The sequence below is a fragment of the Alligator sinensis genome, unplaced genomic scaffold (assembly GCF_000455745.1).
Source record: "Alligator sinensis unplaced genomic scaffold, ASM45574v1 scaffold1244_1, whole genome shotgun sequence".
Lineage (NCBI taxonomy): Eukaryota > Metazoa > Chordata > Crocodylia > Alligatoridae > Alligator > Alligator sinensis.
Window position 1 is genome coordinate 825,502 of NW_005842591.1, and position 10,818 is coordinate 836,319.

Consider the following 10,818-nt stretch of genomic DNA (forward strand, 5'->3'; position numbering starts at 1 on the left):
GCGGTTCTGTTTGTATGAGGGCGCAGAGAGTGCTTGGCAAAGGCAGATTCTCACAGTTCCCTTCTGTTTCCTCAGGACATGAATCACACCAATTCCTATGGGATTATTCGGGGCCTGCAGTTTGCTTCCTTTATTGTTCAGTATTATGGGCTGGTGATGGACCTCCTGGTGCTGGGGCTTCACCGAGCTAGTGAGATGGCTGGCCCACCCCAGATGCCAAATGACTTCCTCAGCTTCCAAGACATTGCCACAGAGGTGGCCCATCCCATCCGCCTCTTCTGCAGATACATTGACCGAATTCACATCTTTTTCAGGTATGAGCCCTCCCCTGGGCTTCTGTGACTTTCTTCTGCATGCCCTAGCATGTGCCCCGGGGAAGGCGTGGCCAGGATGGCAGGGGCATGCCAGGGGATGGTTCAGAAGCCTGCCCTTTCTTTCCTAGCTGGCTGAGTTGTGGAAGGGAGTGGTGCAGTAACACTGCTGTAGTGTGTGGGGTTACCTCCAGACTGAGGCCCTGAAAGTTGCTTATCTCCTTGAGAGACATGACCCTGAACTGGAAGCACTTGCTCTTTCCCAGTCTGTCTTGTAAAATTGATCTGGTCCCCATTGACTTCTACTGGTCTTGACTTGCAATAACCACTCTGGCCTCTTGGAGCTTGTCTCAGCGATTCCGCAGTGCTAAGTGAGGAGTCCACAAATGTGCTCCTGCTAGTTGCTGTCTTGGGGGTGTCCAGGTGTCCAGTGCAGTCATCCTGTGCTGTGGCTTTCCAGGTTTACGGCAGATGAGGCGAGGGACTTGATCCAGCGCTACCTGACCGAGCATCCCGACCCCAACAATGAGAACATTGTGGGCTACAACAACAAGAAGTGCTGGCCCCGTGACGCCCGCATGAGGCTTATGAAGCATGATGTGAACCTGTAAGTCATTGGGTGGGGTGAGGGGCTGGATTTGGGTGCAGGGCACTGGCTCTGCTGGAGAGGTCTGGCACTATAGCATGGCCTTGCGCTGGCGCAGCTCAGCACTCTCTCAGCAGAGCAGTGGTTTAAGGCTTGTGCCATAGTCCTGGATTTGGGACTGTGAGTGGTGGGTGTTAAGGATATGCTGCTGGGAGGGAGCAGAGTGGGCTTGGCCAGTGGTTCTAGAGACTAACTGTTCTTTGCTTGCCAGGGGCCGTGCTGTGTTCTGGGACATCAAGAACCGCCTGCCTCGTTCAGTCACTACCGTGCAGTGGGAGAACAGCTTTGTTTCAGTCTATAGCAAAGACAACCCCAATCTCCTGTTTAACATGTGCGGCTTTGAGTGCCGAATCCTGCCCAAATGCCGCACCAGCTATGAGGAGTTCACGCACAAGGACGGTGTGTGGAACTTGCAGAATGAGGTACGGGCATGCTGCTGGCGGGCTTACAGTGGTAATCCGTGTGGTGACTGGTAGCAGTGATCTGTCCTGGCATCAAAACAGGTCTCTATTTTATTGCCCTAGAGTAGGGCTAAGGTGCTGTCATGCCCATAGAGCTTGGTGCACCCTAGAGATGGGCAGCTAGGCTTTCCTGTGTTCGAGTGCATGCTAGAGTCAAGAGGCTGGCTGGGTTCAGCCTTCTCCAAAGGATGCTGGAGCTATGAATGGGGCTGAGCATGGGCTGGAGCTGGGAAGATCAAGAAACGGGGAAACCTGTTCTGACGCCAAGAAAAGTCCTGAACCACTGTGTGGGTGCAGAAAAGGAGGGGGCCTCCTGCGTGCCGTGTGCATCCTTCTCCCAGAAAGCAAGCGTCTATCTCGAGGCAGTTCTTTTGGAATCATTGGGTTGGAAAAGCACCTCAAGGGTTATCAGGTTTAATCCTTTGCAGGAACATTACCCCTGCTACTCTTGGCCTTAGAGAAGGTGTCCCACCATGAGATGCTGGTCGTTGGGGGACAGCTCCTCGTGTGGCTGAGCCAGTTGTCCTCATGCCTATTCCAGGTGACTAAGGAACGCACTGCTCAGTGCTTCCTGCGCGTGGATGATGAGTCGATGCAGAGGTTTCACAACCGTGTGCGGCAGATCCTCATGGCTTCCGGCTCCACGACCTTCACTAAGGTAGGGAGGAGAATGGCTGATCTGGCTTTCCTCAGGCACCAGAGAACGTCCTGGGACCTGACCCCTTGCTCCTGTCTGTAGATCGTGAACAAATGGAACACAGCCCTGATCGGCCTGATGACCTATTTCCGGGAGGCTGTCGTGAACACGCAGGAGCTGCTTGACCTGCTGGTGAAGTGTGAGAACAAGATTCAGACCCGGATCAAGATCGGCCTGAACTCCAAGATGCCGAGCCGCTTCCCCCCTGTGGTGTTCTACACCCCCAAGGAGCTGGGCGGGCTGGGCATGCTGTCCATGGGCCACGTCCTCATCCCCCAGTCTGACCTGAGGTGAGTTGCGCTGCTGTACCCCGGGCCCCAAGAAGGGAAGGGAAACAGCTGCTCTGGAAGTGCTGCTTAAATCTTGGTCTGCGGGAGAATTTGCAGGGTTTATCAGGGCCTTCCAGCCTGTTGGAGTGCTGGGAAATTGCCCTGGTACAGGGGCACATCTTCCATCACAGGCGATGGTAGTGTACTCTTGCCAGGACAGTCTTGGCAGCTTTCTCACTTGATGCCTCTGCCTCTTTGCTGCAGGTGGTCCAAGCAGACAGACGTGGGCATCACTCACTTCCGCTCAGGAATGAGCCACGAGGAGGACCAGCTGATTCCAAATCTGTACCGCTACATCCAGCCATGGGAGAGCGAGTTCATTGATTCGCAGAGGGTGTGGGCAGAATATGCACTCAAGAGGCAGGAAGCTATTGCCCAGAACAGGTTTGTTTCCAGCTGTGTTCAGAGATGTAGCTCTTGTAGAGGAGGGACTGGGAATATCATGATGACACCTGACACCTTGCTGGGGCCTAAAGGGTTCTGTAGATCCCTATTCTTATCTCCCAGCGTAGGTGGAGCCAGCCCCTGCAGAGCTAAAAAGGGCACGGGTTGCAATTTGCAGTGTAGAGGAAGTTCGCTGTGTTAGTCTGAAGTTGGGCAGAAGGCACTTGAGATTAACTGGTTCTGGGAGGCATGAGGTTCTGTAGGCACCTGAAGTGTTGTGGTGTGCTGTGCAAGGACTGCCGTAAGTCCGTGTCTTCTCTTAGCGACATGCAGGATAAGGACAAATCGGTGTTACGCGTGTAAAGGCAGCTTTTCCTTTTGGCTCTTTGCTTCCATGGAAAGCAGATTTCAGCCTGTGGCACGTGCGCTTGTTCAAAGCAGTTTGAGCCTGTGAATGCTTCCAACTGCAAAGCCTCCGTCCCCTACTAGAAGCCCTGGGGCTTGGATGTTGCTGATCGGTTGGAAAGTTTTGACTTAAATGCAGTATTATGGAATTGGAGGGTAACAAAATCAGTCACTTTCTCTCTCTCTGTCTCCCCCAAGGCGTCTGACACTGGAGGATCTGGAGGACTCGTGGGACAGGGGAATTCCTCGCATAAACACTCTTTTCCAGAAAGACCGTCACACTCTAGCTTATGATAAAGGCTGGAGGGTCAGGACAGACTTCAAACAGTACCAGGTGCCAAGTGGGACTTGCTCTGAGGGGTTGGAGCAGTGGATGGGAAGGAGTAGTTGGTCATCTGACTTCTTGCCATCAGCAGCGTGGTGATCTGTGGTGCTGCTATTCTAAGTGGTGGGCCTGAGCAGGGATCCTCTCCTGACACTAGTCTGGGCCTAGCTGGCTGACATCCTGCTTCTGTCATGCCCAGGTCCTGAAACAGAACCCGTTCTGGTGGACTCATCAGCGCCATGACGGGAAGCTTTGGAACTTGAACAACTACCGCACAGACATGATCCAGGCACTGGGCGGAGTGGAGGGGATCCTGGAGCACACCCTCTTCAAGGGGACCTACTTCCCCACCTGGGAGGGTCTTTTCTGGTAAGGGGAGGCCCTGCTCTGGTGGGAGGTGCCTGCAAGCAGGCTCTTGCTGTGCATCGTGGGAGTCCTGGTTTGCATTGTAATGCTTTAGGTGATGTTCATCCAGCTGCTTTCCAGCAGGCCACCTGGCCCACGTGTAGGTCTGCTGTGAGGTCGCATGGGAAGCCTGTGGGTGGGATGTTGCTTGAATATCTTTGTAATCCCCTGGAGGGTACTTGCAGAAAGCTCTCTGTCAGTCGTGGTGTTAATGCTTCCCCACTTCTCTGCTTTCCTTGTACGTGGCTCTTGCTTCATGGGCATACTATTGTCTTCTGCCCTGGGAAGAAGGACTTTCTTGCAGAGCTGATGGACTCTCTTCCTTCTAGGGAGAAGGCGAGTGGCTTTGAGGAGTCCATGAAGTGGAAGAAGCTGACGAATGCCCAAAGATCGGGTTTGAACCAGATCCCCAACAGAAGGTTCACCCTGTGGTGGTCTCCCACCATTAACAGAGCTAACGTAAGTCTCCCTGGCCTGCCTCCGTGGACGCCTGTGTCACGCTAGAGAGGAGTGCAGTGAGCTGTGGGGAGGAGGCTGTTTAACTGTCTTCAGAGCCCTCTCTAAATGACAGCTGCACATTTGGATATCAGTGAAAGTGTGTACTTGCAGTAGCAGCAGCAGCAGCTGGCTTGATCTGACCTGGGCCTCAGCCATGCCTCTTCTCATCTTCATGTGACACTTTCTCTTGCCAGGTCTATGTCGGTTTCCAAGTGCAGCTGGATTTGACTGGAATCTTCATGCACGGCAAGATCCCCACGCTGAAGATCTCCCTCATTCAGATCTTCCGAGCCCACTTGTGGCAGAAGATCCACGAGAGCATCGTAATGGATTTGTGTCAGGTGCGTGGGGATGGGGGGAGTACAGATATCCGTGGTGCTGAGGGGAGGGTCCTTGTTGACCCAGCAGGAAGCTGATGAAGGAAGCCCTTTTCAGTTTCCTGATACCTTGGGAGTGGAATTCATTGAGCACTGCAGCTGCTGGTTGCACCTCTGGGAAGGGGAGAAAGTGAGGTTGTCTGTATCCCCTGGGGCTTTGGCTGGAGCTCTGTGTGGAGGAGGTGTTCCCCCTGCTCCCCTTGTGCTTAGTGCTCCCAACTGTTCCAACTGCTTTCTCCCCAGGTGTTTGATCAGGAGCTGGATGCCCTGGAGATCGAGACCGTGCAGAAGGAGACCATCCACCCCAGGAAGTCCTATAAGATGAACTCCTCCTGTGCAGATATCCTTCTCTTCGCCTCCTACAAATGGAACGTGTCACGGCCATCACTGCTCGCAGACTCCAAGTAGGTGCTCTCTCTTCTCCCCTCCCAGACAGTTCTGGGGCACAGGTCAGCAGCCATCCTGAGCAGCAGCTCAAGGGGCCCGTCTTGAAGCGCAGCGCTTGTACTGCACACAGCATGAACCACCGCACTGCCTGTCACCTGCTGGGTCACCACTTAATGTTGTGGGGACTCGAGACTGGACGGAGCGGACCCGAGTGGCTCTTTACCGTGCTGCGCACGCTGGGTGTCATTCTGCTCAGTCCTGATTGGAGGCTTCCCTCAGGGCAGATGAATTATTTCAAGCAAAAATAGCAGAATTGGGCAATCTGGTGCTGAACCCCCTGAGCTGGGGAATTCTTCCCCTTCTCCTGTCAGGCATCTCTGTGCTCAGCTGGTTAAGCAAAGTCTCCTCACACTTGGGTTGTGCTTTCATGTGTTTAGTAATGGCTTCAGTGCTCAGACTGCAGGAACTGCTCTCTGCCCATGCGGGAGGGCCCTGGTGAGGTAGGAGGGAGTGACTTCTTTGTCTGGTGCAGGGATGTGATGGACAGCACCACCACTCAGAAATACTGGATTGACATCCAGCTGCGCTGGGGAGATTACGACTCCCATGATATCGAGCGCTATGCGAGAGCCAAGTTCCTGGATTACACCACAGACAACATGAGCATCTACCCTTCTCCCACTGGTGTGCTTATTGCCATCGACTTGGCCTACAACCTGCACAGGTGAGACCTTTCACCCCTCTGCTCTAAAACCTGTCTTGTGAAGCTGTTTTGTCAGGCCTCTGAGCCTCGGCACAAAGAGCAGTCCCTGCTATGAGGCGCCTGTATTGCATTAGCCGAGTGGAGGGGGTGAGGTGGGAAGGATGACGTGAACAGGGAGGGAGCCACACGCGCCTGCGAAGTGAGGGGCCAGGCTCTGGGTTGCTTCTCTGAAAAGGCCTGTACGTGACGGTTGCTGCCACTCTGGTCCCCACCCAAAGAGGCAGAGGCCCTTGCTGATGCAGTGCTCGTGTCTTTCTTTTCAGTGCTTACGGAAACTGGTTCCCTGGGAGCAAGCCCCTGATCCAGCAGGCCATGGCCAAGATCATGAAGGCCAACCCTGCCCTGTATGTGCTGAGAGAGCGAATCCGCAAGGGGCTGCAGCTGTACTCCTCAGAGCCCACGGAGCCCTACCTCTCCTCCCAGAACTATGGGGAACTCTTCTCTAACCAGATCATCTGGTTTGTGGATGACACCAACGTGTACAGAGTCACCATCCACAAGGTGAGTGGGGGACAGTGGGGCTCTGAGGTCTGTGCCTGGGGTGGGTACTTCTGGGGTACAGAGGATAGGTTCTGGGGTCCTGGAGGGCACCGGCATGGCAGCCTGCAGCGCTTCTGCAGACTCTCTTGTGCTGTATGTGTGGGATGGGCTGAGCGGGACCCCAGACTCATCTCACTCGTCTGTGGCTCAATGCAGAGTTCTCCCCGGTTTGTTTTTCACAGACCTTTGAAGGGAACTTGACCACGAAGCCCATCAACGGGGCCATTTTCATCTTCAACCCCAGGACAGGGCAGCTCTTCCTGAAGATCATTCACACTTCCGTATGGGCAGGACAGAAGCGTCTGGGCCAGGTGAGGGCCAGGTGGCCTGCTGAAGTCAGGGAGACTGAGTTGCGTCCTGCTTCTGGGAGTCCATGTGAGGGGATAGATCCATGTGGCATCCTGCCGGGTCTGGGGAACCAGCATCCCTAGCCAAGCCTGGAGCACTTCCAACACAGAGATCCAACCTTGTGCACCAGGACACCTTCAGTTCTGTGTTAAGATGGGCATTGGTGGGGCTCTGAGGGCTGCATCCCTAAGGAGGGCCCCTGGGCTGGGCTTCTTACTATGGTCTCATCACGCAGCAGCAGGGCTTGGGACACAGGGCAGTTGTGCAGGGCTAACGGCACCTGCCGCTGCTGAAGGGGCATCCAGCCCTCCCAGACAGTGCTGTGATGCTAGGTGGTGAGAGAGCAGGGCAGCCTGAGTCAAGCCTGGGGGCACTGATTGCCAGCAGCCTCTAGAGGCAAGTTAGTGGCTGGGAGGTGGGGATGGAGCTGGGCGAGATGCTCCTGCTCACTCCTGTGGCTGCCCTGCCTGATCGGCAACAGAGGGGGGCCATAGGGTCTCCGCATACTTCTTGGCTCAAGCCGTGGTGTTTGCTGTTAACGACCCAGGTGAAAGGCCAGAAAAGTGGCGGGGGTTGTTGGTTGGTTGGTTGGTAGGTGCTGGTGCTCTAACTCTGCCTTCCTCTGCAGCTGGCAAAGTGGAAGACCGCTGAAGAAGTGGCTGCCCTGATTCGCTCCCTCCCTGTGGAGGAGCAGCCCAAGCAGATCATCGTCACCAGGAAGGGCATGCTGGACCCTCTCGAGGTAAAGGATCCGATATGGTGGTGATGGGCACCTCTGCGGAGCTGCTCTGGTGGAGGGTAGGGCTCACCTGCCGCGCTGCAGAGTGCCCTAGGCGAGGGTGAGTTCTGCATCTGTGATGTATGGGCAATGCAGCCCTTGGGCAGCCCCGTGCTGAGCCCTGGTGCTGGGTTCTGCAGTCCCCGGCTGGGAGAGAAGCAGGTGGTGACTGGGCAAGGCTGGTGTGGGCTCATTCCTGCCCTCCCTGACTCCAGGTGCACTTGCTGGACTTCCCCAACATTGTGATCAAAGGCTCGGAGCTGCAGCTGCCCTTCCAGGCCTGCCTGAAAGTGGAGAAGTTTGGGGACCTCATCCTGAAGGCTACTGAGCCGCAGATGGTTCTGTTCAACCTCTATGATGACTGGCTGAAAACAATCTCCTCCTACACGGTAAGGGCATCACTGTGCGTGCTGTGCCTGCACTGCTAGCTCACAAAGAGCACGTAGCCCACTGGGGGCAGGGCCTGGGGTCCCCTTTGTGCCTGCTGCAGGCTGAGCTAGTGTTGTGTCAGGTAGTCTGTCGTGTGTGGCTTTCCTGTCCAGTGAGCGTCAGGTCGCTTCATGTCCTGCACGTTGCACCTGCAGCACAGGTGTCGTGTCTCCTGGAGCGGGAGCACGGTGCCAGGCTCCTGTGCCCTGGGCTCTCCTTGCTGAGCAGCTGCACGTTTCTTCTCTCGCAGGCCTTTTCACGTCTGATTCTGATTCTCCGGGCACTGCACGTGAACAACGACCGAGCCAAAGTGATCCTGAAGCCAGACAAGACCACCATAACAGAGCCACACCACATATGGCCCACCCTGACAGATGAGGAGTGGATCAAGGTGGAGGTGCAGCTCAAGGACCTGATCCTTGCAGACTATGGCAAGAAAAACAAGTAAGTGTCCGAGACTGCCGGGAATGGGTCTAGTCACCAGCCTGCGGGCCTCTTCTCTGCCCCAGGGACTACGCTGCAGGGAGAAGGAGATGCCTGCTGGGAGCCTTGGCCTTGTCTGCTTTCTCACCTGAAGCTAGGGAGGGGTCAGCAGGGAAGCTAACTCTTGCTGTCAGTTGGACCCCGTGCCCTGGAGGCCTGTGGGCAGGGCAGGGCAGGGCGGTGCTGAATCGTGCAGCATCTGAGAGGACCCTCGGTGCTCCCAGCACCTGCTCTGCTCCTGCAGGAGGCTGTTCTGAGCTTGCCATGGGGTGTGTGTCTGCGGGGAGTGTTTTGGAGATGCTGACACAGGGGAATTCTCTTCCAGTGTGAATGTGGCGTCCCTGACACAGTCAGAAATTCGAGATATCATCCTGGGCATGGAGATCTCTGCCCCCTCTCAGCAGCGGCAGCAGATTGCGGAGATTGAGAAGCAAACCAAGGAACAGTCACAGCTGACAGCCACGCAGACCCGCACGGTCAACAAGCATGGTGACGAGATCATCACTTCCACCACCAGCAACTATGAAACCCAGACCTTCTCCTCCAAGACAGAGTGGCGAGTCAGGTGGGTAGAGGGGCAGGTGGGGCTTGCTGTCCTGTGGGGAGGCAGAGATCCCTTCAGCTGCTGGATAGCCCTCTCCCTTTTACAGAGCGATCTCTGCTGCCAACCTCCACTTGAGAACAAACCACATCTACGTCTCATCTGACGACATCAAGGAAACAGGCTACACCTACATCCTCCCCAAGAATGTGCTGAAGAAGTTCATCTGCATCTCTGACCTGCGGGCCCAGGTGAGTCCTAGGCAGTGAGCCTATGCTCAGTGGCTCGCTCCAGCTGCTGGCATCGGGGCAGGCCAGTCCGGGAGGCTGCATCCACCTCTCCTTCTCCCAAGGCCAGAGCTGGAAGAGCTGTGGCCTGCTGCTGTCTGCCCTGAGCTGAAGCAAGAGTTTGGCTAAGGCTGTACACAGCCCCTGGGTTCCAGCTGTGCTCCTGCGGCTGCGTGTCCCCACTCTCCAGCTTGGGACAGTGCTCGGACAGAGGGCTGTTAGTCGTGGGAGCGGAGGCTGGAGTGGGTGGCCCAGTCCCCCAGGGGCATCGAGTACTTATTGCGCGTGTGCTCCTAGATTGCGGGGTACCTGTATGGAGTGAGCCCTCCAGATAACCCCCAAGTGAAGGAGATCCGGTGCATCGTGATGGTGCCCCAGTGGGGAACTCACCAGACTGTGCATCTCCCTGGCCAGCTGCCACAGCACGAGTACCTCAAGGTGAGTGTGACTGCTCTGGCCCTCGCAGGGGGCTGGGAGGCACCTTCAGTAGCCCTGTAGCAAAGGCCTGAGCATAGAGAATGAGATCTTGCCTGTGCGCGTGCATTGCAGGCTGCACGGGGGCAGTAGCTTGCCTCTTCCCCAGGGTCGGTGCTCTCCTACTACTCGGTGGGTGCTGGACTCTGAGGGCAGAGGCTCAGGTCCCCCTTGTGTCCCTGGACTCTGGTTATCCTCTCTGGGGCGGAGAGTTCATTCACAGCCGCGCTTTGTTCCGTGATGGAGTCGGGCCGTGGCTGGGGGGACTCGCAGCGTCTAATGCCTCCTTCCTTCGTTAGGAAATGGAGCCCCTTGGGTGGATTCACACTCAGCCAAACGAGTCGCCTCAGCTCTCCCCACAGGACGTCACCACCCATGCCAAGGTCATGGCTGACAACCCCTCTTGGGACGGGGAGAAGACCATCATCATTACCTGCAGGTAAGGCATGTGGCCAAAGCTACCCGAAGCACCGCCTGGGTCTGGCACCTGCAGCCTGCCTGCTGCAGGCACAGGCCAGAGCTGGAGCCTCGGCTGCTGGCGGCAGTGGAGGGCACGGGCTGCGCCGGAGAACTTGGGGCTTCAGTCTGTGCTGAACTGGCGGCTCTCACCTGGAGCTAAAGAGAGAGCTCTGCGGGCTGGTGGGCGCGAGCAGGGATGGGGAGGCCCGGCCTCCGGGCCACACTCTCCAGACACGTTGTCTCCTGGTTGTCCCTCCTGGGCTGCAGCTTCACCCCCGGCTCCTGCACGCTGACGGCCTACAAGCTGACTCCCAGCGGCTACGAGTGGGGCAGGCAGAACACGGACAAGGGCAACAACCCCAAGGGCTACCTGCCTTCCCACTACGAGCGGGTGCAGATGCTGCTGTCGGACCGCTTCCTTGGCTTCTTCATGGTGCCAGCGCAGGGCTCCTGGAACTACAACTTCATGGGTGAGGCAGCCGGCGCGGATC

General features: G+C 56.5%; 1 protein-coding gene across 1 annotated transcript in view; it reads left to right on the forward strand.

The window, feature by feature from the left end:
* PRPF8 (pre-mRNA processing factor 8) overlaps nt 1-10,818 on the forward strand; it is a 21,117-nt gene that overhangs the window by 9,494 nt on the left and 805 nt on the right. Inside the window, exons 20-41 of the mRNA XM_006032882.1 lie at nt 76-314; nt 772-918; nt 1,169-1,379; nt 1,960-2,076; nt 2,158-2,405; nt 2,649-2,828; nt 3,432-3,567; nt 3,758-3,927; nt 4,293-4,422; nt 4,656-4,802; nt 5,082-5,242; nt 5,758-5,949; nt 6,252-6,489; nt 6,711-6,839; nt 7,505-7,618; nt 7,870-8,043; nt 8,334-8,527; nt 8,892-9,131; nt 9,217-9,358; nt 9,692-9,832; nt 10,168-10,307; nt 10,595-10,797. Of these exons, the coding sequence (XP_006032944.1) occupies nt 76-314; nt 772-918; nt 1,169-1,379; nt 1,960-2,076; nt 2,158-2,405; nt 2,649-2,828; nt 3,432-3,567; nt 3,758-3,927; nt 4,293-4,422; nt 4,656-4,802; nt 5,082-5,242; nt 5,758-5,949; nt 6,252-6,489; nt 6,711-6,839; nt 7,505-7,618; nt 7,870-8,043; nt 8,334-8,527; nt 8,892-9,131; nt 9,217-9,358; nt 9,692-9,832; nt 10,168-10,307; nt 10,595-10,797 (3,793 nt within the window). The remainder of the gene's footprint in view (nt 1-75; nt 315-771; nt 919-1,168; nt 1,380-1,959; nt 2,077-2,157; nt 2,406-2,648; nt 2,829-3,431; nt 3,568-3,757; nt 3,928-4,292; nt 4,423-4,655; nt 4,803-5,081; nt 5,243-5,757; nt 5,950-6,251; nt 6,490-6,710; nt 6,840-7,504; nt 7,619-7,869; nt 8,044-8,333; nt 8,528-8,891; nt 9,132-9,216; nt 9,359-9,691; nt 9,833-10,167; nt 10,308-10,594; nt 10,798-10,818) is intronic.